General features: G+C 45.3%; 11 protein-coding genes across 13 annotated transcripts; 6 read left to right on the top strand and 5 right to left on the bottom strand.

Annotated features, from left to right (window-relative positions):
• Positions 1-61: 61 nt before the first annotated feature.
• Positions 62-1,421, top strand: LOC6497957 (thioredoxin domain-containing protein 17). The gene is made up of 3 exons (XM_001961756.4): positions 62-438; positions 546-627; positions 1,169-1,421. Exons 1-3 carry the CDS (start codon positions 84-86, stop codon positions 1,320-1,322), a joined length of 591 nt encoding a protein of 196 aa, XP_001961792.4. The 5' UTR covers positions 62-83; the 3' UTR covers positions 1,323-1,421.
• LOC6497571 (vacuolar protein sorting-associated protein 52 homolog) lies at positions 1,326-3,988 on the bottom strand. The gene is made up of 8 exons (XM_001961757.3): positions 3,914-3,988; positions 3,610-3,858; positions 2,943-3,544; positions 2,667-2,882; positions 2,450-2,605; positions 2,275-2,393; positions 2,101-2,221; positions 1,326-2,041 (listed from the first exon to the last, which is right to left on the bottom strand). The coding sequence occupies exons 2-8, from the start codon at positions 3,761-3,763 to the stop codon at positions 1,412-1,414; spliced, it is 1,998 nt and encodes a 665-aa protein (XP_001961793.1). The 5' UTR covers positions 3,764-3,858; positions 3,914-3,988; the 3' UTR covers positions 1,326-1,411.
• Positions 3,989-4,057: 69 nt separating this feature from the next.
• Positions 4,058-5,613, top strand: LOC6497958 (putative elongator complex protein 4). The gene has a single exon (XM_001961758.4). It carries the CDS (start codon positions 4,058-4,060, stop codon positions 5,489-5,491), a length of 1,434 nt encoding a protein of 477 aa, XP_001961794.2. The 3' UTR covers positions 5,492-5,613.
• A 27-nt stretch (positions 5,614-5,640) lies between these two features.
• LOC6497959 lies at positions 5,641-15,392 on the top strand. 2 transcript variants are annotated; one of them, XM_044716144.1, is made up of 8 exons: positions 5,685-5,701; positions 6,110-6,413; positions 11,839-12,125; positions 12,182-13,000; positions 13,063-13,226; positions 13,285-14,468; positions 14,528-14,790; positions 14,853-15,392. In XM_044716144.1, the coding sequence occupies exons 2-8, from the start codon at positions 6,269-6,271 to the stop codon at positions 15,258-15,260; spliced, it is 3,270 nt and encodes a 1,089-aa protein (XP_044572079.1). In that variant the 5' UTR covers positions 5,685-5,701; positions 6,110-6,268; the 3' UTR covers positions 15,261-15,392. The 2 variants fall into 2 exon arrangements, with proteins under 2 accessions (XP_001961795.1, XP_044572079.1); XM_001961759.4 differs by having other exon boundaries at positions 5,641-6,413.
• Positions 6,394-7,449, top strand: LOC26515375 (cytochrome c oxidase assembly protein COX11, mitochondrial). The gene has a single exon (XM_014906942.3). It carries the CDS (start codon positions 6,666-6,668, stop codon positions 7,374-7,376), a length of 711 nt encoding a protein of 236 aa, XP_014762428.1. The 5' UTR covers positions 6,394-6,665; the 3' UTR covers positions 7,377-7,449.
• LOC26514190 (glycosyltransferase 25 family member) lies at positions 7,643-10,176 on the top strand. Its single transcript, XM_014906817.3, has 2 exons — positions 7,643-7,969; positions 8,026-10,176. Exons 1-2 carry the CDS (start codon positions 7,776-7,778, stop codon positions 9,671-9,673), a joined length of 1,842 nt encoding a protein of 613 aa, XP_014762303.1. The 5' UTR covers positions 7,643-7,775; the 3' UTR covers positions 9,674-10,176.
• On the bottom strand, positions 10,107-11,712 carry LOC6497570 (ubiquinone biosynthesis monooxygenase COQ6, mitochondrial). The gene has a single exon (XM_001961760.4). It carries the CDS (start codon positions 11,700-11,702, stop codon positions 10,197-10,199), a length of 1,506 nt encoding a protein of 501 aa, XP_001961796.2. The 5' UTR covers positions 11,703-11,712; the 3' UTR covers positions 10,107-10,196.
• On the bottom strand, positions 15,373-16,530 carry LOC6497569 (protein tesmin/TSO1-like CXC 7). Its single transcript, XM_001961761.4, has 2 exons — positions 16,037-16,530; positions 15,373-15,982 (listed from the first exon to the last, which is right to left on the bottom strand). Exons 1-2 carry the CDS (start codon positions 16,452-16,454, stop codon positions 15,408-15,410), a joined length of 993 nt encoding a protein of 330 aa, XP_001961797.2. The 5' UTR covers positions 16,455-16,530; the 3' UTR covers positions 15,373-15,407.
• A 72-nt stretch (positions 16,531-16,602) lies between these two features.
• On the bottom strand, positions 16,603-18,898 carry LOC6497568 (glycoprotein endo-alpha-1,2-mannosidase-like protein). Its single transcript, XM_001961762.4, has 4 exons — positions 18,443-18,898; positions 17,784-18,376; positions 17,503-17,731; positions 16,603-17,438 (listed from the first exon to the last, which is right to left on the bottom strand). The coding sequence occupies exons 1-4, from the start codon at positions 18,794-18,796 to the stop codon at positions 17,166-17,168; spliced, it is 1,449 nt and encodes a 482-aa protein (XP_001961798.2). The 5' UTR covers positions 18,797-18,898; the 3' UTR covers positions 16,603-17,165.
• Positions 18,899-19,121: 223 nt separating this feature from the next.
• On the bottom strand, positions 19,122-21,872 carry LOC6497567 (ATP-dependent RNA helicase WM6). Of its 2 annotated transcripts, XM_001961763.4 has the most exons (8): positions 21,733-21,872; positions 21,306-21,546; positions 21,017-21,240; positions 20,769-20,952; positions 20,584-20,702; positions 19,792-19,923; positions 19,329-19,731; positions 19,122-19,266 (listed from the first exon to the last, which is right to left on the bottom strand). In XM_001961763.4, exons 2-8 carry the CDS (start codon positions 21,502-21,504, stop codon positions 19,253-19,255), a joined length of 1,275 nt encoding a protein of 424 aa, XP_001961799.1. In that variant the 5' UTR covers positions 21,505-21,546; positions 21,733-21,872; the 3' UTR covers positions 19,122-19,252. The 2 variants fall into 2 exon arrangements, with proteins under 2 accessions (XP_001961799.1, XP_014761724.1); XM_014906238.3 differs by lacking the exons at positions 20,584-20,702; positions 20,769-20,952; positions 21,017-21,240; positions 21,306-21,546; positions 21,733-21,872 and adding an exon at positions 20,047-20,558.
• A 22-nt stretch (positions 21,873-21,894) lies between these two features.
• On the top strand, positions 21,895-25,872 carry LOC6497960 (lamin Dm0). The gene is made up of 4 exons (XM_001961764.4): positions 21,895-22,035; positions 22,612-23,090; positions 23,297-24,000; positions 24,056-25,872. Exons 2-4 carry the CDS (start codon positions 22,619-22,621, stop codon positions 24,752-24,754), a joined length of 1,875 nt encoding a protein of 624 aa, XP_001961800.1. The 5' UTR covers positions 21,895-22,035; positions 22,612-22,618; the 3' UTR covers positions 24,755-25,872.
• Positions 25,873-26,222: the final 350 nt, after the last annotated feature.

Here is a 26,222-nt window from a genome sequence, read left to right as displayed (position 1 = left end):
TTCTTTATAATAATCTAGTAACAATTTAGATATTTTTTAAAGTGTAGATGTCATTAGAATTTCAAGCCAGATTTAGCTTGAAAATGATTCCAAAACCGCGCAGGTTGGCAACCCTACTCAAGCCAACAACAAGATTTTTTTCTGTCAAAGAGTCGGCGAAACCCGGTGATAAAACGAACATAACTTTTTTAATCCAGTCACTCCGTGGAAAGCCCAGCATCACGTCGCTCCCAACTAAACTCGGTCGCTTTTTGAGACGCCTCTACTCGGTGAATCCCAATCCCAGCAACATAATGGTGGTCACACACAACGTTAAGGGCTATGATGAGTTCTCCAAGAAGATGGAGGAACTGGAGAGCGGCAACGGAGCCGTCCATGTCCTCTTCAGTGGTGGCAAGGATGAGAACGGCCTCAGCTGGTGCCCTTACTGCGTTAAAGGTGAGTCGAGGTGGTCCCATTGTGGTTACCCGATTGGGTATCAGATTGCCCAACTTTATCGCATTAATACTTACATATAACGTATACGTATTGGTGTCCGATTCCAGCGGAGCCTGTGATACACGATGCCCTGAAGAAGGCCCCCGACAACTCCCACTTTGTGCATGTTGATGTGGGTGAGCGTGCTTTGTAAGTCCAAACATTTAGATATAATGACACTTGCGGTCAGTGGAATAGTGGATATTTGATTTTAAAATTCTATTAATACATACTGGCTAACCATAATACAAGTACAAGTACAATGTCATAGCTGACGTCATTTATTGATACCAAGTCTAATTGGCAATAATTTGGACCTAGTATCTTAGCCACAGTTGTGTGTGATGAAATAAACACTCGAGTGCCGGTTGAAACACCCAGAACATTCATGATAAAAAAGTAACCATTAAGCAGTGATAACTGACCGTGCTTTACAATGCTCTTGAGTGTTGTCCCCAGGGCCGTTGAGAGGGGGGGTTAGCCGGGTAATTTTCCCGGGGCCCGCAATGGACAGGGGCCCGGCAGCGGGGTCTAATGACCGGGGCGTCAGCGGGACGAAAACGAAAAAGGGCCCGTGAGGAATCCATGCCCCGGGGCCCGACATGGCTTCTCGACGGCCCTGGTTGTCCCCAATGCTGCCGCTTATCAAAAACCACAGTAAACAATGAATTCATTTTTCTCTTTTGTACAGCTGGAAGGATTTGAACTGTCCGTTCCGCAAGGACCCCAACACTCACTTGGTGTTTCTGCCCACTCTGCTGCGTTGGAAGCAACCCCAGCGTCTGGATGGCGAGCGCTGCTCCAACAAGGATCTGGTTGAGATGATGTTCGAGGATGAGGACTAGGCGTTTTTACTTAAATATACTTTTATTTTGGAATATTACTCAATTTGGAATACACAGAAGCCTAAACACACGTCTGATTAAAGCGCCGCTCAATAATTACTCTTGTACTTTTTAATTTCCACCATGACCACATGGATGTTAGTCAGCTGGGCGCGAGCATTGGGCGTGAGAAGTTTGTGGAACCGATGGTAGTATTGCACAAGACTGGCCAAAGCCAGCTGGAGAAGCTGAGAGCCAGTTAGCAGTGAGGGAAAAGAGAGAAGGACCTCTCTGTTCAGCTCCTCCAGAGATTTCTTCCAGTTCGCCGAGAAGCTGGCCACCAAGGCCAGGCTCCTTCGCTCTTGTTTCCTTAGCTCGTCCATCTGCTCCTTTTCGAAAAAGTGTTCGCACTCCTTCACAAATTGGATAATGCCGCCAAAGTGGGGAGCCAAAATTTCCTCTACATATTCAGCACTACGGGCATTTAGCTGCTCTCGGAATGCCTCCGCTTCCTTTGAGTTGTCCCTGGTGTGCTCCATCAGAACACCCAACACTAAATCATAGTTATTAATCAGATAAATAAGCTGATCCTTGCGGGTGGGGAATATAGCGGCCATGCGGAGTATAAAGCACTCAACCTCATTTTGGAGTTCCAGAAGCAAGCGGCTTACTAACTCATTGGGAAAGTGTTCCGAGATTCCTACAATGGCAGCACTAAACTCTGCATACCGACGAGTTATCTGTAAAATAGTCATCATTAGATTTTGGTATTTGTACTGATCAGTTTAGAAAATCTCACATAGTGCGGTCCCATTTCCTTGTTGAATTTGGTGGGATCACAATCATGAATGCTCTGTATGTTTAGACGAAAAACATGCTCCAAACGGGGCCAAATAACCGATTGAAGAGAGTCCCAATACCTAATAAAACTGGTAATGACTTTCTCATAAAAATGTATGCAAGAAAAACCTACTTGTCCAATGCAGGAACACAGCGCTTGTGGCACATCAATTGATACCGGAATATGAGATGAATGCACAGAAACATGGCTATGGTATCATAGCAGTCGTGAATGGAAGTCTCTAGATTTTTCTAAAAGTACATAAAAAAATTTGTTTTTAATGCGTTACTTAAAGTTATTTACTTACAATCATTAATGTTAAGGTTTTTCCCAAAATTTGGTTAAACAAATCCTGTGCTTGGGTGCCGCGAACCATAAAGAATTCTGTGACAAATAGGTACTCCCGGCAGGCATTGTCCACAAGAGCATACTGCTCCGATCTAAAGAGAGCCTCAACAGTGTACTGCAAAGAGTAATAAATAATTTAGAAACAAACTACTCATTTTTAAACAGTTAAATCTTACTCTGTTTTTAAGCTGGGCATGTGGCACTATTATAGTTGCCTCCAATTGCTGGTTGAGAATGTCGCCCCTCTTTCCAATAGTGAAGATAGTGCTCTTGTGCTTTAGACTTGTGGTCTTGGAAAATAAACCCTTTGAAGCATTGTCCTCAATGCCCATTAAGTCATCTTTTGTGCAGGATTCCTCGAACTTGAGACTTGTCAAACGGGTGGAATAGCTCTGTAAAGTTAAGAAAAGCTGTAGTCAACTAACAAAACAGTTTCATATCCAGTTACGAACCTTAAAATAACTATAGTAAATCTTGCTCATCGTATCGATATATTCGCTGCATATCTCCTGGGCTACATGGCGCTCATTGGACAGTATGAACTCGAAGAAGAACTTGTGCTTTAGCATGGCATTTTGGGGTATTTGGTAGTTTGTCATGGGTTTTCGAAACTTGTAGATCTGTTCCAACAGATACGAGCGTATCTTTGTCATGGCCTTTAGTCGGAGCTTTTGGAGTACGTCGCTCACATCGCTAGTGGACTTGGACTCCTTAAAGCTTAGCTCTTTGACCAGAGACAGCTTGTGGTTTAAAACATTCAGCTGAGTACTAAAATCACGTTCCGTGACTGGTGTTTCCATGATTATATTTATCATTTCCTCGGACACAGCCATATCCTCGATAAATTGCGACAACTGAGCCTTGACTGATTGCCTGTTGGTTAGTTGGAGGGACATGGATACGGACTTCCTCTGTAGCTGGGTTATCTCTGTACTAATGTTGTTCAAAACGCTCTGAAAGCTCATAAGCATATTTTCCATTCGCTCCAAGACATCGTCACAATCGTTTATTTGATTGTGGAGATTTGCTATGTTCTGGGACTCGGCGATATAGTCTGGCAATGGGAAAATAATATTATATACATATGTATACATCAGAAAGAGGAATGGGATCCTTTACCCTCGATGGATTTGTTTTCGACCTCCTTGAACTCCTTTTCAATCTGTCGCGAGTACTGGCGCAGATCCGTTGTGTTTTTCAGGATCTCTCTCACCTCCTCGTTGTCGAGTTGTTCCGTCATCTGCGGCGACGACACCTCAGAGTGCGTGGCCATCCCAGACTTTTTATTTTTTAGTTTTTTCTCCTAATTTTCCAAAATTAACTGGTACGATTGGGAGTAACAGCTGTGGATGTACGCGTTTTTCAACTCTTATTAGGGCTTTGTAAGCACTGACCGAACAGCTGTTCTGTTATCGATACTTACTAATCGGAATGCCATCACTGGTGATGCCTATTGCCAGCTTTTCGGAAAGGATTTTGCCCTGTCTAAACTGAAGAGCTTCGGGAAAGGAAAATAAAAAGCATAAAGGCAATTAATAAAGGTTAGTCAGAGACGACAAAAACGAACATGACCAGTTTTCGCAAGCGCACCGTGCAGAAGCCCATCCGGGGCACCCGCACCAGTCCGCACACGGCACAGGTGATTACCTCCAGCGGGAACCCTTACTTAGATGTGGTTATTGGCGGCGGCTTGCCGATGGGATCTATTTGCCTGATCGAGGAGGATCGATTCATGACCCATGCTAAAGTGCTGGCCAAGTACTTTCTCGCCGAAGGCGTGCTGTCCAAGCAGGAGATCTTTCTGGGCAGCTTAGACGACATCCCTGCGGAGATGCTGCGCCGTCTTCCAAAGCCTCTCACCGATCTGGAGTCAGAGGTGGAGCAGCGTGAGGAGGAACAGGCAGCGGCAGGTGCCGGGGCCGAGAACGGATTACGGATTGCCTGGAGGTACAATGACTTGCCACTAGTTAACTCGGAGCACGCCACTGCCAAGATCGGGCACCACTTCAATTTAATGGAGCAAATGGACTCGATAATGCTGTACTATGCCAACACCACCATGTGGGACGATAGCCACAAGGAGGCCGACATTGTTATTGCCTTCGGCGATGAATTATCCAAAAGCAGCTCCCCCACCTCCTGCTCCTTGGAGCAGCAGCCCGTGGAGAACGCTCCACCCATTCCGGGAGCCGGAGAAGAGATCATCCAGGAAGTGAAGACCAAGGAAGACCAGTTCCTTCTTAAAACAAGCGAAGAACAATTAACTTACATACATCAAATGCTTCGGGACATGGAGGACGATCCACCCATTCCGGGAGCAGGAGAAGAGATCATCCAGGAAGTGAAGACCAAGGAAGAGATAAACGCCAACAACAATAACAATAGTAGCACAACCGTCGCCAGCAGCACAAAAACTGCCAGCCAGGAGTCCCAGGTCTTTCATAACGCCCGCTACGGAGGACTATTAAACGACATACAGCAATTGCTTCGGGACGAGAGTTTTGTGGCCGGGACCAAGAAGAACTTGTGTCGAGTGTGCCTGACGTCTTTAGGATCGCCTCTATGGTACGACGAGCACTTTGGGGAGGACTTGATCAAGTTCCTCACCCTTCTGATGGCGAGTGTTCGGAACTGCAACTCGGTGTGCCTCATCACCATGCCAATGCATCTGATTGCCAAGTACGATGCCAGCCTGGTGCCTAAGATTCGTCAGTTGGTGGACTATGCTATCGAGCTGGAATCTTTTGCTGGATCCGAAAAGGAAACGCATCCAGCTTTCAAGGAGTATAGCGGACTACTCCACTTGCACAAGATGTCAGCCTTAAATACGCTGGCTGTCCACATGCCGGATACCACGGACTTGGCCTTCAAATTGCGCCGCAAGAAGTTCGTTATCGAGAAGTTCCACCTGCCACCGGAGCTGCAGGAGTCCCCCAAACCGGATAGCTGCAGTACCAGTATCTTGAGCAATTCCAATGCCACGGCCTCGCTGGATTTCTAGCTATCAGCGAAATTAGAAATTAAGTGCGCGTATGTAACCACGAAAAAACAACTAAATTGCATAATAATAAGCCAAGTAAATGCATTAATATATCAGCCCTGATTTTGTACGATTTTGAAAAACCCGCTCTTTTTGTTCTATCGCTTATCGAAGTAATGTTTGGGTATCGGTTTGTTTGTTTTTGTTATCGGAAAAGAGGACGCTAAAAATGTGAGAATGTCCGAGTTGAATCGTATTTTTGGTGATTTAAAAAGGAACTACGTGCCTGGTCTGCAATGGGTGGATGTGGAAGAGATGCTGTATGGCGAGGAAGCTGGCGAAGAGGTGCTTCTGGAACGGGCTCGAAAGTTCTGGTCACTGACCATGTGCAAGCAAGAGATTCACAAACAGGAGGCGCAGCTACAGGTTCTGCGAGATTTGTCGGGAGTTCTCCGTGCGATGCGGGATGAAAACCAGACTACCTATAGCAACACAGATGACAACTGGGCCAGTATCATCACGATATCCCCCGCCAGTTCCTACCTTTCCTACATCTACGCATTGATTGGTCTGGCCGTTCCTCCGGAACATGTCGGGCAAGCTGCTCCCTCTGTTTTAAACGATAATTTAAATCTTCAGCTGTCGCTGAATGCTGTGAGCACATATCTGCTCACTCTGACCATTCCTGGATCCAAGAGCTACGGGGTTTTCGATGAGGACGTTATCGAGCAGGTTTTGAAGATTTTTCGGCTCTTGGAGCAGAATGCCAACAAAAGTGTTCGGGCCAACACCATCTGGATGTTCTTTCTAACGATCTGCGATGATCTGAAGCTGGTGTTTCGCTATGTGCACTTTAAGGAGCATCTAAAGGCGAGAGATAGGATCATTCGATGTCTCATGGAAGTTCTCTACATGAACTTTAAAATGGGCTACCAAAATTCATGTGAGTTTTTATTAAAATTATTTTATATTTTATAATTAAGAGTCAATTTAACACTAAATTCGGCGCCGATCCTTGATGTTTATCGAATATATTACCCAAGCACTCGATTGTTTTTAGTTTTTCAACAGCTGATGGAACTTGGTGTGTACACACTGTAGCACACACTTTATTACCGAAAGATTATACAAACAGCCTTTATTTAATGAAATTTGAGAAAAATATCTCCGGAATTCGCAAAGTAACTAATTACGTATGTTACGCACCCTCAACGCCCTTCGTGGGCAGTGTCAGCAGCTGCTGAGGAGCTCGATACCGCGCCAGAAACCAAATCAGATTTGGCGGATGAAGTCCACTGATTCGCCGGAGGAAGCTGCTCGAAAACTGAGACTGAAGTCTACCCTCTACTACATTACAGCCGGAGGTGTGCTGATTGTGGGATTGAGCTATGCTGCGGTGCCGTTGTATAGCATTTTCTGTCAGGCCTACAGCTATGGCGGAACAACCTCCCAGGGCCACGACTCCGAGAAGGTAGAGCACATGCACAAAGTCAAGGATCGGATACTAAAGATTCGTTTCAATGCCGACATTGGCTCCTCCATGCGCTGGAACTTTAAGCCGCAGCAGTATGAGATCAAAGTTGCTCCCGGCGAAACCGCTCTGGCCTTTTACACAGCCCGCAATCCTACGGACAAACCCGTCATAGGCATCAGCACCTACAATGTGATTCCCTTCGAAGCAGGTGCCTATTTCAATAAGATTCAATGTTTCTGCTTTGAGGAGCAGCAATTGAACCCCCACGAGGAGGTCGATATGCCGGTTTTCTTCTACATTGATCCGGAAATCACGGGAGATCCGGCGCTGGAACACTGCGACACCATCACCCTCTCCTACACATTTTTTGAGGCAAGAGAGGGCTTGAAATTAAACTTCCCCAACTATGCAAAACCTCATGCAGCTGCATAAAAATGATGACATGTTGAAAACTTTATTACGTGGAAATAAATGTTTGTTATAAAAATTTTTAATGAGAAACTGAGATAGAGGATGACATTTATAAATCTAGACCATTTTAGATAAAAAAAAATATATGATTTTAATGTTTAAATATGTGAACAGCCGGCAGAAGACTAGGAATGATATTCAAACACAATTTGAACAACCGCCAACCTTCAGCAGAATTCGATTTTTGTTATCGATAGGGTTATCGATAGTTCTCCAGCTCTACCACCGGCATCCCCGTCGGACGCCGTTCCGGACTATTAATAGATAAGACTCATTCTCCGGCAATCTCAGAAACAGAGGCGAACGCTTCCGCCGCTCCAGATAGCGTCCTAGTGACCCCTTTTAACCCATGACGTGGAAATGAACAAGCAAGTGCTTCTCAGCCTTTTCCTAGCCAGTGCATTGGTTTGCATTTTTGGTAACGATGCGACGGATGACCGGGAACCACCAACTATACTGGTGGCCTTGTTGGTCCGAAACAAGGCCCACACTCTACCAATGTTTCTAAGCTATCTGGACCAGCAGGACTATCCCAAGCAGAGGATCGCCTTCTGGTGGGTATTTGCTCTTTAAACAGGAAGTCCTATGCTATAATGTCACAAAATCCTAGGCTGCGTTCCGATCACAACGCAGATGACAGCGTAAATGTTCTCAAGCAGTGGCTGGATCACTCTGCCGAATCCTATCACAGTGTCAACTTTAGTTTCGAAACGGATGAGAAGAGCTATCCCAATGAAAGCTCTCCTTACGAATGGTCCTCGTCACGTTTCAAGAATCTGATTAGTCTGAAAGAGGAGGCTTTCGGCTATGCTCGTGATATTTGGGCAGACTATGTGTTCTTCCTGGACGCTGACGTCATGCTAACCTCCCAAGATACCCTCACTAAGCTCACCCAGCTTCGGTTGCCAATTGTGGCTCCCATGTTGCTGTCGGAGAGCTTGTACTCCAACTTCTGGTGCGGCATGAGCGAGGAATACTACTACCAGCGCACGGATGAGTACAAGGAGATATACCACCTGAAGAAGGTGGGCAGTTTCCCAGTGCCCATGGTCCACACAGCCGTCCTGGTTGACATGAACTACAAGGGCGTGAAAAGTCTCACCTTCGATAAGAGCAAGTTGCAGGAAATGCAGAAAAACAGGAAGCAGGAGCCACTGTTCGACGGTCCGTCTGATGACATTATCGTGTTCGCCATATCGGCCAATAGCTCGGGAATTCCACTGCACATCTGCAATGAGATCACATTCGGCTACATTCTGCAACCGTTGGAGCCAGGTGATTCGTTGGACAACGATATTCAGCAGCTGGTGCATATCAGGGCCAGCATGATCACTGACCTGGGAGAGGTGCCTCCATTACACGACTATTACCAGCACTTGGTGACCAAGCCGGAGAAGTCGAAACTAACACTGGATCACATCTTCATGATCAATCTGGAGAGGCGTCCCGAGAGACGGGAGAAAATGGAGAAGCTGTTCGACGAAATTGGGTTGGACGTGGAACACTTCCCAGCTGTGGATGGCAAGGAGCTGAATGTCGAGCGGGTAAAACAAATGGGCATCACGTTCATGCCGGGCTACGAGGACCCTTATCATCATAGACCCATGACCATGGGTGAGATTGGATGTTTCCTTAGTCACTATCGAATCTGGGTAAAGATGGTGCAGGAAAAACTAAAGGAGGTTCTCATCCTGGAAGATGACATACGCTTCGAGCCCTACTTCCGAAGCAATGCAGTTCGAGTGTTGAACCAGGCTAGGAATGTGGTGGAATACGACCTTATCTACTTTGGACGCAAACGTTTAAAGGAAAAGAGTGAGCCCTGGGTGGCAGATACTGACACCTTGGTCCATGCCGGCTACTCCTATTGGACCTTGGGATATGTCCTATCCTACGAAGGTGCTCTCAAGCTGCTGGCAGCCAAGCCGCTGGAGAAACTTATACCTGTAGATGAATTCCTGCCTGTGATGTTTAACCGTCATCCCAACAAGACCTGGAGCGAGGCCTACCAGAAACGAGATCTTGTGGCTCTCAGTGCCGCTCCGCTTTTGTTGTATCCCGTTTACTACACTGGAGATTTCGGCTACATTTCCGACACGGAAGATTCCCAGCAAATTAATGTGGAATCCAATGAAGGCGAAGCCAGGCTGAAAAGTGATAGGGAGCAGGTCTTTCTCAAAGAGGTCGAGGACAGTTCGGAGCAGCAACTAAAGCTGGGCGAGAGCATATCTGGCACCAAGAGCCACCAGGAACTCTGATATATGGAAACATTCAAATACCAAATGCCAAATTTAATTAGACTAAGTTAGCCTAATTCTTCCAAATGCCAAAAGTGCCTTCATATCCAAATCCAAAGCTATTGACAACGAAAGATCAAATTAGATATAAGTTTTTAACCGTAGTTAAGTATGTTTTTAATATTTTTTGCTTACGTTTTCTCAACTCATTAAGTAGTTTGAGTTATTTTGACGATTTTAAGAGCTTGCTCGAATACTTTTTATTGTTTATTTCAAAACTGTTCCTATCAGACTAAATTTAATATGAAAGTGGAACTAAAGAACCAAAACTGATACAAACTGAGATAAAAGTTAATTACCAGCCGATAGTCAACCTATCTTCCTACCTTGAACTTAAGATCTAAGATAAGCGTTAGCAATGAGCTAACTTTTAGGGATATTTTAAACACGGTAGTTGATACAAAATCTCACTTTATTCCATTCACCAGTAATGTGAAAAACTATAAAAACTAACGATTTGTAAACCCCCTTGTGTGTCAACCTTTTACTGCCCCATTGCGCCGCGCATGAATAAGTTCTTTATGGGCGGTAGGTTCTGCGTGAGCTGCAGGCCCAGACTCCTGAACAGAACCACCGGACTGAAATCCGTCGAGTAGAGGGTGTGGAGTCCATGGACACCCAGCATGATAGGCACATTCTTCTTGAGGCATTTACGCTCATACTTGATGAGGTGTTGCTTGTCGCCCAGCTTGAATCCCGCATAGGCACCAGCTGCCAGACACTCCACAAGGTACCTCACATCGCTGAAGCCCAGATTGACGCCTTGACCAGCCAGTGGATGGATTCGGTGGGCCGCATCTCCTACGAGAGCTGCTCCACTGCAAACATAGGAGGATGCGTGGAGAAATCCAAGAGGGAATGTGGCTCGCGATTTCTCCTTGACACCACAAACCTTCGGGGGATACTGAACTTGGTGCTGCGTGGCATTATGCCCGAAAAAGGTGTTTAGTGCCTGGACTGCCTTATCGGCCAGCTCCACTCTCGGATACTGCCGGCAGAAGGCCTCGTTTAAGGCATCCACAAACTCATTCGGAGGAAGACATTGCAGTTTCTTCGCCTGCTCATTGGTGGTGCTCCAAACCAGAGAGCTTAGTCTGTCGGTCAAGGGCAGCAAGGCGACAGGACCAGTAGGCAGGAACCTCTGCCAGGCCACCGAGTTATCACAAGCATCATCTCCCAGGTCCAAAGTGGCCACCAGACCCATTCTCTCATAGTTGAGGGAGAAAACATCCACGCCCATCTCCTTTCGCACCACAGAATTGGCTCCGTCAGCTCCGATTAGCAAGTCACAGGAAAAGGTACGCCCGTCCTGCAGTTCCAGTTCAGAGAGTTGAGATTGCGAGTCCTTCGGCAAGCGGACGCACTGGATCCTGGCCTTGTTCTGGATCTCCACATTAGGGGCATCCTTTACCTTCGCATAGACTGCGTCCAGAATCAAATCATTTTCTATGATACAAGCCACATCGCTTGCGAAGTTGTCGTGCTGGAATTGGATGAGGGCGTCCGTGTTGGACTCCCACACCTGCATCTGCTTGACCGGCTTGTACCTGGCGGCCTCAATGTGCGACCAAGCATCTATGGATTTGAACAACTCGATGGAGTTCTTGTTGATGGCGGAAACTCTATTTTGGTACGGCCCAGCTGGATCAAAGCCTTTAAATTCGGGAGCTCCTTCAAGGAGCAGAACCTTCTTGTCCGCCAGGGTCGGATTGCTGGACAGAGCTGCGGCCAAAGTGGTGCCAACTAGTCCTCCACCGCCAATGATAATATCATAATGAGCTTTTGTCGATTCCGACCGGCTTCCGATGGAATCTGTGCCATTTTTGGTGGACAAGAGTTTGGAGGACAACACACGAATGTTTCCGGCGGGCAAAGCCACACTGCGTATCCTTAAAAAGGCAAGCATTTCTGCTGGAAATGCAAAGTTTTCGTTCGTTAAACAATTATTTAATTCTTTTCGTCGTGCGGTTAGAGATGAAACCTTTAGCATCGATACTTATCGGGAAGAAATTGCAAGTTTTTTGTCGGAATTCGATTAATTATCGACTTAACGTATTTTTGAATGGATTGCCTTTTATTTTTAAATAGATCATCAATTAACTATCATTTTCGTGTTTTTTTTTTAGGTGCCCCTGCCTTGCATACAAAATGTTATGAACTTTTTGGAGAGATCGCTAATGAACACAATGGGGACGTATATGAGACTCTTCATCTCATAATGCGTCAGACGTTTCCCATGCATATATACACGGATAGTCCTCATAACGTCGGCGCTGGCCGTCGCGGAGGAGCTATGCAGTCCGGAGAGCACATATCAGACTGGTTCATCCAGTTAATAGAGAAATACCCAGACATTCTTACCCGTATTCTGCATTTCTACATTGAGTGCGTGGTATCCAACCCCATAAAGGCTGTAAGTAATCTTTAATAACTATAATAGAATATTGTTCGAATTCACCTTTCTTTTAGTGGAAGAGCACGGATGAAAAGGTGGCTATTAATTACGCTGCCAAATATGACAGTATTCTATTTGCCAAGTGCAACAAGTCCTGTGCGGATTTCGTCCTAGAGGCTGTAAAGGCTGACGATGCTGTTGGAATTCAAACTCGAGCACTGGACCTTATTGAGAAGATTCTTCTCCATCAGAGCGAAGTAGAATGGACTATCTTTCGGTACGATGTGTCCAAGGTCCCGCGGGAAGTGCTACTCCTTCGTGAAGTGATACGCTGCCTAAATGATAGGACTTTCACTGTTCGTCGTAAAGCTTGCCAAGTACTCGTCCTAGCTCTAAAACAGGGATCGCCCATGACCACCAAAATTCTGGACGAAAGTATTCGGTTTGTCCAATTCGAGGATGCCAACGTCGAGGCACTTCACGAGCCTTTGGTGGAGCAGCATGAGCTGCGATTCGAAAAGCCAGGAATAGTTCAGTACGCTTTTAGTTTCGAGGGCCATGAAATGTTGGAAGAGGAAGTCAAGACCATTCCTCATATGGTGTACCAGCGTTTTCTGGCTGCAGATAATGGTCTAGCCCGAACAGCAGGAATTGCCCTGCTTGAACGATTGGTTTTAGTTAATCCCTTAATCATTTATAATACGAATTTTGTGAGGGAAACCTCCTTGCTGGCTGTGGACAGGCTGGCATCTGTTAGGAAGTCTGGACTAGAAACAATGGAAACCCTTCTGGAAGCATATTCAAATTGTTTTGCGTTGATTTGTGTATACTGCAGGATCTGGGCTTGCCTAATGAGCGATGAGGACATCGCTTTGCAGAAGCTGGCTTTGCAGGTATTTTAAAATTTATAAACCTAGTTTCCAGTATCTCTACTAATGATTCATTATATTTCCAGAGCTTCAATCGAATGGTTTTAAAAAATATTCAACCCTTGGAGTATTCCAATGCCGCTAAACACTTTATGCCTTGGCGAATCATTAGTACTCTTTTAATGACACAACCCAGAGCCTATCTACAGGAAAGATTTTCCATCCTCATGGAAAGCGAGTCCATAGTTACGTAAGTTTACGAAATCTATAACCTTAAAGCACTCTTATTTCAAGTATTTTCCTTGTAGGCCCAAACTCGTCAATGTTATAATCTCACATTTGTCCACATCCATGGCTACAGATGCCTGGGGATTGCTCCTGCTCCTTTCCAGCCGCATCACCAACAACATGGATGCCTTGATCGGCATTTTCAACAGCCTTTCTTCTTACAACATGAAGTCAAACCAATTTCTGGCTCTGCAGCTGATAATTGGTTGCTTGAAGAACTTTTCCAAACCGGCTTTGAATCAACTATTTCAAAAACTTTTGACCGCCCTCAGAACTGGAAGCATTTGGCTGGGTCTCATATCAAGTGCTGTCAATCTACTGAACCAGATCTACCACCTGTCCATGAGTCAAGCTCCGTCAATGGGTTCCGAGGTGCCCGAATGGCAGCTGAGCCTGCTGGAGGATCTAACCATTGAAATCTTAAACAGCGCAGAGAATTTCCAGAACGAACACACCAGATTGCAGTGCCTGTTGGGAACCTATACAGAGATAATTGTGATGCTGCCGAAGGAGGTGGACAATCGGATTGTGGAGATTGTGTTCAAGTATCTGCAGGAGTGCACCAGACTTAGTGAGTCCCAGTTCGATACGGACAACGAGCGCATGACAAACTGGATGATTGTGATAGCGGGGCGTCTGTGCCTCAGGGATACCCATTTGGCCAATAGCGTGTCGAAGTTGTATAGAATTATTCTAACCAAAAACGATCGCCCCCAGATCATCAATACTACATTGATTGCCATAAATGATCTGGGAAAGAAGCACCCTTCAATTCTAGAGAGTAATTTCCAATGCATTCTGTCCAAACTGCACTCCAATTTCGCCATGACTAGGGTAAGGACCTTTCGCTGCGTTAAGGACATTATACTCTCCGGCACCATTAAGCTGAAGGGTCCAATTCTAATCTCCATGCTGTCTGCTCTGGTGGATGAGAGCGCCGAAGTAGCACGGGAGGCGGATGCCTTCTTTATTCGCTACAGAAGATTGTACAACAAATTGTTGTTCGATCATTGCCTTAAGGAATGTCCTTTCGATCTGAATGGCCTGGCCTATTTGCGAGGCGTGCGATCGGATTCCAACTACAAGTCGCCGCTAAAGGGTCCTGAAAAGGAAAAAAGTCGCCGCTTACTTTATAATCACATTATGTCTTCTGTGGATGACAATACGTTGTTACTTTACTTTGGGCAGCTTAAGTTGCTAGCGGGTGAGTTTTTATATCAACTATTAAATTGTTAATACATTGAAATGCTAATCTTTTCTTAGAAAAAACCAAGGACAACGCTTTTGTTAGTTCGCCAGGCGCTCTAACCATAGTCCAGGATATGCTCTTTATCATGCGTCGCATTTGCTTTCTCACCAAGGGAAAGGGCAAGGAGAAAAGCAGTCGCGGAGAAGGTGAAGAAGACGTCGGTGAGGATGAACCAATATCACCAGCACCATCCAAGCCAGCCGCTGAAACGGCTGCAGCAGGTCAGGCTTCAACTCCAAGGGGAAGAGGGAGAAAGGCGGATTCCTCTGAGGAACCTGTAAGAAATAAAATCCGTCATTGGTGATCCAAAATATATATAATTATATAATTTTTTTATAGCTCAAGCAACTGGAGCGATGCCTACGTTATGTGGAAGAAACCCATCGCAATTTGAAATGCGTTATGACTTCGGAGTTACAGCATTCCATGGACACCTTTTGCCGGTCTTTGGCTATGAGATTCCCCAATTACATTGAGTTTGCTCAGCCGGCACAGTTTTGGCAAAAGTACCGCTCTGCCAAGACTCCAAAGGGAGGCAGAAAGAAGAAAAGGCGAATGGATGAAGACGCGGAAGCAGATGGCGATCCGGAAGGAGATCCTCATTCGGCGGATGGAGAGAGCGACAGCGACAATGAGCTGCCGCTAGAGCGCCACAAATCAAAACCCACGAGCTCCCGTCTCAGCAAAAGGACGACCAGCTGCGATATGCTTGTGACGGAGCTAATATTCCAGCCACCAGATTGGTGATGTGTTCATAATTGTAAATAGGAAACCAACTCAAATATTTAGACCACCGAAAATTGTACTTAAAAACCTAAACTACCCTAGAAATAAGATATTGTTACATACAACTAATAAATTTTGTTACAACCATTTCAACCATTTATTTCACCATTATGATGCTATGTTATGTTCACATGTAGCTTCATAGATTGCTTTCACGCCGCGCATAAACTCCAGGAGAATCAACTGTCCCACCTGGACGTCGTTGAATCCCATCTGCTCCGCCTCGGTAGCCTGCACCAACACACACTCCAACAGAGCGGCATTGACCGGCTGCGAGAAGAAATTTGGATGCTGACGTTCGATCTTGCCGGGATTGACCATGCCCACGGATTGAACATGCCCTGCTGCCTTCATCGCTCTTACGGAAGCTGGCCCATTTAAATGGGGACGAGCAACGGGTATCCCTTCACGACCAGCTGCTACCAACTGCGCTTGCTGTGATTTTTTGTTAATATTCATTGGGATTGCTGCCGGAATTTGACCAGGTGGAAAGCCAAAAGGTTTACCGGGTACTCCTGGACCGGATCCAGGAATATGCTTCATGGGCACATGGATGCCAGCCTTAGCCGCTGCAGCAGCAGCCTTGGCGCTCATGGCAGCCGCCTTCTCTCGCTTGGCGGCACTCGAGTTTTTGGCTGGTGTGCTGGAGTCCACGGCCTTGCGCACTTCTGTGTTCCTGCAACCTGATTTAAACTTATTATAGTTCTTAAAGGTTTCCTTTTGAAACATATACTTACCGACACAGCGGCAGAACTTGGAGCAAATCACCATGGATTGATAGCAGTCGCAGTAGTTTTTGATGCACTGAGACCGCTTGCAGCAGCAACCCTTCATGGTGGCCTGGCATTGGACTGGAATCTGGGCATTGGCTGGCATAAGGTTTTGGCCATTTAGGGCGTGATTTAAGACTTGGTTCAAGCTATGGTTTATGCCATGGCCCGCGCTGTGGTGACTAATGGTAAGGTTGGTAAGATTATGGTTCAGAGCACTGTTATGCCCGTGACTCTGGCTCTGTCCATGATTCTGGTTGTTTCCATGGTTCTGCCCTTGACCATGCCCGCGATTCTGGCCATGACCATGATGATCTCTAGAGCTCTTTGAAGCTCGACTCTTCTCGTAGATATTAATTTTAGGCATTTTTGGCATCTTTGGCATTTCAATAATTTATAATTTCCTTGGGATCTCACTCCCGTGACACCTTAAATTCTTCTGTCAAAAGTAACATAGAAGAGGTAAAAGGTTAACATTCTTAGCCAACTGCTAAGGTCAGAATGTTACCTTTTTAACATAACCCAGATCAACACTACTCTTTTTTTTTGGCACTAAACTATTAAAGCTTAGATAAAGTTTTCATATATTGTATCGATAATAAATTTAAAATTTGTTAAGTACCAATTGTTTAACAAGTGTGTAGTTTATATATGTTATAACATAGATAATATCTTTGGTGTCTACATAATATGGCATGGCATTAAGTTATGATATTGTTCTCGTCTATATACTACGTAATTGAAAGCTAGTATAGATTTAGTCAAAAATTACTTCTGGCTCTATAACTATTTTATAATTGATATAAATTTCTAATTGCTTTTAATTGTTATATACTTTCTTATTTACTTTTTCTACAAGAGTTTTCATTAATTGATTGACATAATTTCTCTTTAGAAAAAGGTTATTTTTCAGATTTTGCAATTAAACGAAAGTGGTAAAAAATATCACTATCAAAACGATATATGTTATGTGAGTGTATAAATATGTAGCAGAAGACTCGTTAACAGTTAGAAAGTAATTTTGTGGCCTGCAATTGTTGCTATTGCTTCTAAAGTAACTAGGATTATCTCCTCGCGGAAGTCGCGCCCTGTGCGTTTAGCAAATGGTTCCATTTAGGAGCTCGTAGCAGTTCTGTGGCGACGCCGGAGCTGCTGCAGCCGCCGCCTCTTGGCGTGTCTTGAGAAAGTTGCCCACCCAGTGGGCTGTGAGATCCAGATATTTGGTCCTTGAGCCAGGATTGTAGTCCAGGAATCCAGCGCGCGGCATGACCTCCTCGATCTGGCTGCCGTCGGGCCAATTGTTGTAGCTGGCAATGTTTATAAATCCCACATGGTTTAATATGGCTGTCCTCCAGGCTACTCCATAGTACTATAAAATTATGTTAGATTAGAAGATTAGAATATTTCATTTAGGAAATGTTATAGTTCCTCACCCTTCCATTGCTCCGGTGCCTTTGGATATCTCCATGCCGTGGAAACTTGTTCCTTTCTGCAAATCCTGGTCCCACAGTGGGTACAAAAAGCATTTTGTAGGATAGTGCAAACGACTTGAGATAGGACCAGTTCTTCCAGGTGCTGGAAAAGACAGCTCCATTGCTGGGCAGTTTACTGTAGAAGCCATCAAAGCACAACCGCCGCAGGACATCAGCATGACTTTTAAGCCTGTGAAAGGAACTCATAATCATAAAGTAAACCCATAAAGATCATCACTCACCTTATGTGTCCTATGAAGAAGGCATCGAGAATCCTTCTTAATCCATCTGGTTCCACCAGAGAAGGCGTCCGACACAGCAGCCTTCCAAGGCTATCACTCAATTTATAGGCATTACTCACATACAACACCGGTAAGGAGGCACCTCTCGACTGACTCCACACCCTGTAGAATCCCGGGAGTTTGGCATACGTGGCAATCTCCTGCAGCTGCTGGCGCACATACTCGACACTTTGGTTCCCAGCTACGCTGAGTTCAAAAGTCACGCTTAGATTATGCTGCGGAGCCAAGTCCAGGATCTGATGGATTAGGGCTGCCTCCGCTGGTTTTCCCCCCGTAAAGCTCAGAATGAGCACTCCAACCCCGCAGCTTTTAATGTTCTCAAAGTGCTGGGAGAGGAGTGTGTTGCTCGGCTTGTACAATCCCAATGCTGGATAGAAGGCGGTGTTTAGGATTCTCACTGGCCTGGGAGTTGTTAATGGCACATCGTTTGGATGCTCCGCTGGCGGAGGTGGTTTCTTGGACTTGTACCACGGAACCGGAGCAGTGTAGAAAATATGCACAGCCGTGGTAATGACATCCAAGGTAGTCCTGGACTATAAATTACAAGTCATTATAATCTTGTCCTATTTATAAACAATTCTGTAATAATGTAACGTTACCGACTGTTCCGCTTCGTGGTCGCGCTGCTGCTGCAGCTTCATGAGATCCATTTTGCTTTGGATGATGCGCTCCTTAATCTTCTGTTCGTCATACTTCTCCGGCACAATGACACCATGTTCCCGTTGTGGCTCAAGCAGGGCAGCCGGCTGAGGGGACTTCTCCGGCTGATCCCCTGGCCTGTAGGCCCGAGCGATGAATCGCTCGTCCAGGAGCAATTCGATGGCTGCATTGCGTCCTGTAGAGCCTAGGACTATGATGGTGATCACCAGGAGTCCCACGATGGCCAGCAGCAGAAGAATCTTGAACTTACGCCGTGTTTTTACGTATTTTTTGAGCAGCATTTTCGCGTGCATGCATTTTCTCACATTGTTTGGTTGTTGGCTTTGCTTTTCACTTCTGTTTTTCCTTTCTCCTAGGACAACCCCTACATCATCCCCTTCCCTCGACTGAGCTACTGCCGGAAGCTCCCGGCTATTGCGCATGTCCTGAAACGGACACACTAAACTATCCAAGGGTTCCGGTTTTCCAATATATTTAAAAAAAACTATGTAGTTAACCCCTTAAAAATAAATCATTACTTTTTTCGAAACAATGTTAGATCTATGTCTTAAATTGGTTTAATAATGTAATGTATAAAAAAGAGTAATTAATAATTAAAAGGAAAGAAAAAATCAATTGTTTTTAGTAGGTCAACACATTGTCTGAATGTTTTGTTTATTTAGTTATAAAGTAGAGTTTTATAAAAGATTTATTTATATCTATTAGAAGTGCATTTCTCTTGCCATTTTGTTCTCATGCACATTTCCCATCTAACGTCCTTCAACTGAAAGATTATTTAAAAGAAAATTAGTTAAAAGTAACACTTTAAGAGAATGAAAAACCTACTATATGTGGAGAGATCGATTTCCTCCGGCAACTCGCTAATATTGACATCAAAACGATCCTGAACTTCGTTAAGTATCTTAGCGTCATTTTCATCCGACACGAAGGTGATGGCCAATCCCTTGGTACCGAAACGTCCGGCACGGGCCACGCGATGCAAGTAGGTGTCCGAATCCTCGGGCATGTCGTAGTTGAACACAATATTGACACGTTCAATGTCCATGCCACGACCAAAGAGGTTTGTGGCAACCAAAATACGTTTCTGGAAGTCCTTGAACTGCTGGTAGCGGTTCAAACGCTCCTCCTGGGTCATACCACGATGAATACCAATGGCGGGGAAGTTCTGCTCAGTCAGAAGCTGGGACAGGGCCACACAGCGTTGCACAGACTTGACGAAAATAACAACCTGTAATATTAACAAAATGTAATCAAAATTGTCAAATAAAGGCATATATTATAATCGCACCTGATTAAATTCGAGGACATCGAGCAATTCGAAGAGCTTCTTGTTCTTCTCGTTCTCCTTGAGGTTGACATAGTGCTGCTGCAGTCCGTGAAGGGTCAGCTTGGCTTCATCGTCCACGTAGACCTCCATAGGCTAGATTTCGGAAATAGAATTTAGCGTATTTTAAAGGGGACAATTATGAGGGGGAAAACAGGACAGACTTAGACTAGGCTCGCCTCAGAACATACAAAACTATGTTTATAATTTTTTACATACGGCCACGCTACCACCACATCTCATCTCAACTAGACTCTGAACAGCTCCCGAGGATCGACAATCGCTCTGAGAAGTGTGCGGCTTACGGATGAGCGCCATTTTTCATCGAATTCGCTTAACCTCATTCGGCCAGTCGTCGTGATTTGCTGAATTTCGCAGTTTCGAATTTATTTTGTTGTGTATTTTTTTTGTTGGTCATTTTGCATTAAATCATTGAGATTTTAATTGAGTTGTGCAGCGGGTTTGGATGTAGTTTATGCTTTTTTGAACGTTTGCTTTTCACGCGTTTAACCATTTAGAAAATGGTTTCTGGTAGTTATCAACTAAGGTTTTCGGTTTAAGTTATGCCCACAGAGCGCTTGACGGTTGTGTTTACGCGTTTAACCATTTGTAATATGGTTGTTGGCTTATATGGCAATTAAAATTGAAAAATGTATATCGGGTGGCGTTTATAAAATAATAACTAATTGTCGTGATAGCGGTGGATGCGAGGTGGAGAAGTACGAGCATTTTGGATATGAACACGTTGATATTTACATCTTGCATGAACTTTTTGCAAACTGGACGAATGTCCTTGCTCAAAGTGGCAGAGAACATCATCACTTGTTTGCCGTGCGGCGTACTACGGAAAATCTCTTGAACGTCACGACGCATGTCTGCAAAATAAATAATTTTCAATGAGTTTTACCGTCAAATGAATTTTTTAAAAAATTTAAACTTACCCAGTTGCTCCAGCATCTTGTCGCACTCATCTAGAACAAAGTGTTTCAGGTGCTTCAGATTCAGTTTCTTGTTGCGTATCAAAGCTAGAATACGTCCGGGAGTTCCAACCACAATGTGCGGAGTACCGCTCTTCAGAGTCTCCTCGTCCTTTGTAATCGCCAGTCCACCAAAGAAGACAGCAACCTACAAAAACCCAGATACTTTTTTATATAACGATTCGAATTTTTTGACAAAATCAATCACAAACCTTAACAGTGGGCATGTATTTTGAGAAGCGCTCATACTCCTTGCTGATCTGGAAGGCCAGCTCGCGGGTGTGGCACATGACTAGGACGTGGCAAGTGTTGTTGTCCGAGGGCTCCAGTTGCTGCAGGGTGGCCAGCACGAACACGGCTGTCTTACCCATACCAGACTTGGCCTGGCACAGAATATCCATGCCCAGGACGGCCTGCGGGATGCACTCATGCTGAACTGGAAGGGCAATATATGCAAACTGTACCTCTGAATTTCGGCAATCTGGTGTAATGCGTACTTACCCTCGGAGGGATGCTCGAAACCGCAGTCTACGATTGCACGAAGGATCTCTGGCTTCAGAAGGAAATCCCGGAAGCCGGAGCTGTGAATGGAGACGTAAGTTCCCTTCACGTCCTTCTTCGGTGCCTCCTGGTTCTCAACGGCAGTGGTCTCAGTCTGCTCCTCATCCTCGTAGTCGAGAAGATCGTCATTGTCGGCCATTGCTTCGGGTAGTCTGCTTATACCTGGACTAAAAAGAAAATGCTGTGGGGAAGCGCACAAAGGAAAAAGAATGTGTAAAATTACATGTGGAAAATGCCGCTTTTGCGGAACCGGCGTACCCTCCGCCATCTTGTTTTTCACCACATCTTGTAATTCGAAATACATGCCTCGAATCGCTTTACCCGGTTATTTCTTTAGTATCTGGGTGTTGCACAGAGTTTGACCTACCTTTTGCTCACGTTTTTCGCTTTTATTTATTATTTTTTAGAGCTATTTTGTCGAGCCGAAAATTTTAACGTGACGAAGAGCAGTTTTCGGAAAATAGTGAGACCAGGTGTCTTTAGTATGTTTTTAGGAAGCCATCAACAAAGGGCCTAAAAAATCTGGTATCTTTGCGCTAGTAAGATTTTAGTGGCACTATCTGGCAGCACTGCAAGCACAATTTTTCAAGATTGGCGTCTGCCGCGTTTTATTGCAGCGAATTAATTAATTTTCCGATTTGTGAATCTTCCGTTCATTACCAAAACACAGGTAAGTTGTGCCGCAATCGCAAGAAATTGAAAATCCGCGGAAAATATATTCAAAGTGTTGAAGAAGAGCGTCCGGAAAATGTCGCTGTTGATTCACTCGAACGAGAAATGCCCCCTCTGTGAGAAAATGCCGGAAATATTGAATGAAAAACGCCATATTGTGCAATTTCCAAACATTAATCAAGTTACTGTAATTAAGATACTTGTTGGAATTAAGTAATCCATTTGATTAGATTCATATTAGGCGACCGCACCCGCGCCTTTTTGCCCCACGCCCATAAACAAACGCCGCCAAACTCACTCACCCCGCTTTTTGCTTCGTCCGCTTTAGTACAGTCGCTTGAGTGGAAAGATGTTTGGGTGTGTGCGTGAGAACTCGTTTGCTGGGGTCTGTTTTTGAGCGGTTTTTGTATTTCTGTTTCGGTTGTTCTGTTCTGTTTGGAATTTTATCAGGCAGGGTCAGCTAAAGCGCGCAAAAATAACGTATTCTATAAAAAATAAGAAAAAAAAAGTGAAACGAGGTCAAAACCGCCTGCTCACGTGTTATTACCAATTCTTCTCTTCCCCCTAACTGAAGCGTGAAAATGTCGAGCAAATCCCGACGAGCTGGCACCGCCACACCGCAGCCCACCGGCACGTCCACCCCACGGGCGCCGTCGGCGGGTCCCCAGCAGCACCACCACCAGCCGCCTCCATCCCAGTCCCAGCAAGCCGCCAGCCCCCTCAGTCCCACCCGCCATTCGCGTGTGGCCGAAAAGGTGGAGCTGCAGAACCTGAATGATCGTCTGGCCACTTACATTGACCGGGTGCGCAACCTGGAGACGGAGAACTCTCGTCTCAGCATCGAGGTTCAAACCACCAGGGACACCGTCACCCGGGAGACAACCAACATGAAGAGTATGTTCGAGAACGAGCTGGGGGAGACGCGTCGTCTTTTGGACGAGCAGGCCCGGGACCGAGCTCGTGCTGAGATCGAGAACAAACGGCTGTGGGAGCAAAACGAGGAGCTGAAGGCCAAGCTGGAGAAGAAGACCAAGGAATGCAACACCGCAGAGGGTAAGTAATCTGTAGGCTATTTAAGAAAAAAAAGATAAGATATAAAGTACTATCTTTGAGCATATTTCAGAGCTGGAATTATGATCATTTAAAAAAAAACCATCCCCATCTAAAATCTCACTTTCCTCTAATAAAATGATCATCCCACCCTGGGCAAAAACCACTTTAATCCCAAGCTACAATTGATTGATTTTCTCACCCCTTAGGCAATGCCCGCATGTACGAGTCGCGTGCCAATGAGCTGGGAAACAAATACAAAGATGCAAACGCCGAACGGAAGAAGATTAATGATGAGCTGAACGAGACCATCAAAGAGCTGGAGCGACTCCGTAAGCTATACGAGGATACGCGCAAGGGTCTCGAGCAAGAGACGTTGACTCGTGTCGATTTGGAGAACACCATTCAGAGTCTGCGGGAGGAGCTGTCCTTCAAGGACCAGATCCATACACAGGAGATCAATGAGTCGCGCCGCATTCGCCAGACCGAGTACAGTGAGATCGACGGCCGCCTTAGCTCCGAGTATGATGCCAAACTGAAGCAGTCCCTCCAGGAGCTCCGCGCTCAGTATGAGGAGCAGATGCGCATCAATCGCGATGACATCGAGTCTCTCTACGAGGACAAGATCCGGCGGATGCAGGACGCTGCCAATCGCACGCACAACACCACACACAAGTCGATTGAGGAGTTGCGCAGCACTCGCGTTCGTATCGACGGTCTTAATGCCAAGATCAACGATCTGGAGTCGACCAATGCCGTGCTCAACGCCCGTATCCGGGAGCTGGAGCAGCAGCTGGACAACGATCGCGAGCGTCATGGCCAGGAGGTGGCTCTGCTCGAGAAGGAGCTTATCCGTTTGCGCGATGAGATGGCAACGCAGCTGCAAGAATACCAGGATCTTATGGACATCAAGGTAAATATGCACTAAGCCGGTTTCTAACAGGGATACTAAATGATCTTTCTTGTAGGTGTCTCTGGATTTGGAAATCGCTGCCTACGACAAGCTGCTGGTCGGCGAGGAGGCACGCCTGAACATCACCCCGGCAAACTCGGCCACCGTACAATCGTTCAGCCAGTCGTTGCGCAGCAGCACCCGTGCCACGCCCTCGCGTCGCACTCCCTCAGGCGCTCAGAAGCGCAAGCGTGCCATGGTGGATGAGAGCGAGGATCGCAGCGTCTCGGACTACTATGTGTCGGCCAGTGCCAAGGGCAACGTGGAAATCAAGGAGATCGATCCCGAGGGAAAGTTCGTGAAGCTGTTCAACAAGGGCACCGATGAGGTGGCCATCGGCGGTTGGCAATTGCAGCGACTGATCAACGAGAGTGGCCCCTCGACCACCTACAAGTTCCATCGGTCGGTGAAGATTGAGCCTGGTGCAACGGTGACCGTCTGGTCGTCAGACACCAAGGCATCCCACGAGCCGCCATCGAATATCGTGATGAAGTCGCAGAAGTGGGTCGCCGGCGACAATACAAGGACGGTGCTGCTGAATGCCGATGGCGAGGCTGTTGCCAATCTGGATCGCGTCAAGAGAGTAGTGTCCACACACGTCTCCTCCTCACGGCTAAGTCGTCGTCGCAGCGTTAGTGTCGTTGATGGCAGTGAGCAGCTGTATCACCAGCAAGGTGATCCCCAACAAACCGGCGAAAAGTGCGCCATTATGTAATCCCACGTTTCTTTTCCAACTCAGACACAAAAACAAGAAAAATGAAAACAAAAAAGAAGAAAAAAAAATCCACAAAACTCAACTCACACAAACACAGATACAGATACAGTAGTAATCAGTTAAGATATTTTTTGTGGCCCGCAACGGCATTAATTTAATCAAAACCGAAATATTTGTGTGGATCTGCTTTAGCAGCCAAGCGATAATCCTAGTTTCGTCTACTTCACTTTTGTTCGCCCCTTAATCCCTTTAAACCGAAAGCACTTTCATTAACACTGTAATTTACTGTTTCAATGACAAAACTTTTTCCACGTTTTATGTTAAGCTAAAGATCATTTTGTAAACTCTATGTGGCATACAAAGGTGGCCATCTACCCAGTAGATGCCACATATAAGCTTACACACCCTAACACTTTTGTAGATTTTTGCCGTCAAGAACTTTGAAAATATTGCAAAAGAACAATATTTTTGATGGACTTGCGGATCACCTTTAAAAAAAAAAAACAAGAAAACAAATTAGAATTGTAAGAAATATCCGAGATACACATACAGATTACACGAAACAACGAGCAGAACAATGAGAAATCGTTAAGATTATCCAAAATTAACAAAGAGATGCTCCTGACAACAGACATATTTATTTAAGTATTTTTGTACAATCAGCATAAAATACAATATACATTATATATATATTTAGAAACATGCCTACGCAAATAATACAGAAAGCCAGCAATATCCATATGTATGATTCTTAGCCATGGCCATAGGGTTTTGGACTCCCAGCCCCCAGCTCCCTGAACGCTTTCACCCGGTCCCAACCGGTTTCGGGCTTCCTGCAGCCGCTTTTTTTTATACCGGACAAGCAACTGAAACAAACACTGTAACAGGAAAACATGTACAACAATTAAACAATACAAAAAAAAGAAGGAATTAAGAACTATATGGCTCAGCGATGCGTCGCATTTTTATGAGTGGGCGTGGTCGCGTTATACGCCGGCCAAACAAATTCTACGCCCACAAACTATTTTACACAAGATGTTGAGAAGAAGGGAGACTAAAATTTAAGTACACCTATGTTTATGTAATTGCTATTTGATAATAAAAACTAATAAAAACCATGTTTAAAATACGAGTTTTTCAGATATTTCTAATGATGACAAATCAGTTCTATAAACCCATACGCCCTTAGGTATTCTAGTCACGTAGGGTATCCATCACTTTCGCCATCGCCCTCGGCCCTTCTGACTTGTTTTTTTTGGGGTTTTTCTTCACTAAGACGAGTTATTTTTGGATTTTAGAAAAGAAAATTATTCTTTTGTGTATGTATGCGATGCGGGCTATGTAACAGAATTTAGCTCAACATTTGATTTTTGAGTGAATTATCAATCAAGAAAAACAGTGAGTGTTTTAACTCCTAGCCGGCTTTTGACTTTGGGGTGTCCCCAACGAGTGCCGCCCCCGCCCCCAA

The sequence above is a fragment of the Drosophila ananassae genome, chromosome 3R (genome assembly GCF_017639315.1).
Source record: "Drosophila ananassae strain 14024-0371.13 chromosome 3R, ASM1763931v2, whole genome shotgun sequence".
NCBI lineage: Eukaryota > Metazoa > Arthropoda > Insecta > Diptera > Drosophilidae > Drosophila > Drosophila ananassae.
Note: the sequence above shows the minus strand (reverse complement) of the source record. Positions and strands in the feature narration are given on the sequence as shown.

Coding starts and splice junctions, on each gene's coding strand:
- LOC6497957 (XM_001961756.4), top strand. CDS start 84: ATGATTCCAAAACCGCGCAGGTTGGCAACCCTACTCAAGCCAACAACA. Junction 439..545: donor GTGCCCTTACTGCGTTAAAG/GTGAGTCGAGGT, acceptor GTCCGATTCCAG/CGGAGCCTGTGATACACGAT. Junction 628..1,168: donor GATGTGGGTGAGCGTGCTTT/GTAAGTCCAAAC, acceptor TCTTTTGTACAG/CTGGAAGGATTTGAACTGTC.
- LOC6497571 (XM_001961757.3), bottom strand. CDS start 3,763: ATGGCCACGCACTCTGAGGTGTCGTCGCCGCAGATGACGGAACAACTC. Junction 2,606..2,666: donor ATGCCCAGCTTAAAAACAGA/GTAAGATTTAAC, acceptor TACTCTTTGCAG/TACACTGTTGAGGCTCTCTT. Junction 2,222..2,274: donor TGTGTTCCTGCATTGGACAA/GTAGGTTTTTCT, acceptor CAGTTTTATTAG/GTATTGGGACTCTCTTCAAT.
- LOC6497958 (XM_001961758.4), top strand. CDS start 4,058: ATGACCAGTTTTCGCAAGCGCACCGTGCAGAAGCCCATCCGGGGCACC.
- LOC6497959 (XM_001961759.4), top strand. CDS start 5,708: ATGTCCGAGTTGAATCGTATTTTTGGTGATTTAAAAAGGAACTACGTG. Junction 12,126..12,181: donor TATCCAACCCCATAAAGGCT/GTAAGTAATCTT, acceptor CCTTTCTTTTAG/TGGAAGAGCACGGATGAAAA. Junction 14,469..14,527: donor GCAGCTTAAGTTGCTAGCGG/GTGAGTTTTTAT, acceptor ATCTTTTCTTAG/AAAAAACCAAGGACAACGCT.
- LOC26515375 (XM_014906942.3), top strand. CDS start 6,666: ATGTTACGCACCCTCAACGCCCTTCGTGGGCAGTGTCAGCAGCTGCTG.
- LOC26514190 (XM_014906817.3), top strand. CDS start 7,776: ATGAACAAGCAAGTGCTTCTCAGCCTTTTCCTAGCCAGTGCATTGGTT. Junction 7,970..8,025: donor AAGCAGAGGATCGCCTTCTG/GTGGGTATTTGC, acceptor ACAAAATCCTAG/GCTGCGTTCCGATCACAACG.
- LOC6497570 (XM_001961760.4), bottom strand. CDS start 11,702: ATGCTAAAGGTTTCATCTCTAACCGCACGACGAAAAGAATTAAATAAT.
- LOC6497569 (XM_001961761.4), bottom strand. CDS start 16,454: ATGCCAAAGATGCCAAAAATGCCTAAAATTAATATCTACGAGAAGAGT. Junction 15,983..16,036: donor CAAGTTCTGCCGCTGTGTCG/GTAAGTATATGT, acceptor AGTTTAAATCAG/GTTGCAGGAACACAGAAGTG.
- LOC6497568 (XM_001961762.4), bottom strand. CDS start 18,796: ATGCACGCGAAAATGCTGCTCAAAAAATACGTAAAAACACGGCGTAAG. Junction 17,732..17,783: donor TTCTTCATAGGACACATAAG/GTGAGTGATGAT, acceptor TTCCTTTCACAG/GCTTAAAAGTCATGCTGATG. Junction 17,439..17,502: donor GGCACCGGAGCAATGGAAGG/GTGAGGAACTAT, acceptor ATAATTTTATAG/TACTATGGAGTAGCCTGGAG.
- LOC6497567 (XM_001961763.4), bottom strand. CDS start 21,504: ATGGCCGACAATGACGATCTTCTCGACTACGAGGATGAGGAGCAGACT. Junction 21,241..21,305: donor TTTCGAGCATCCCTCCGAGG/GTAAGTACGCAT, acceptor TTGCCCTTCCAG/TTCAGCATGAGTGCATCCCG. Junction 20,953..21,016: donor AATACATGCCCACTGTTAAG/GTTTGTGATTGA, acceptor GGGTTTTTGTAG/GTTGCTGTCTTCTTTGGTGG.
- LOC6497960 (XM_001961764.4), top strand. CDS start 22,619: ATGTCGAGCAAATCCCGACGAGCTGGCACCGCCACACCGCAGCCCACC. Junction 23,091..23,296: donor GGAATGCAACACCGCAGAGG/GTAAGTAATCTG, acceptor CTCACCCCTTAG/GCAATGCCCGCATGTACGAG. Junction 24,001..24,055: donor AGGATCTTATGGACATCAAG/GTAAATATGCAC, acceptor TCTTTCTTGTAG/GTGTCTCTGGATTTGGAAAT.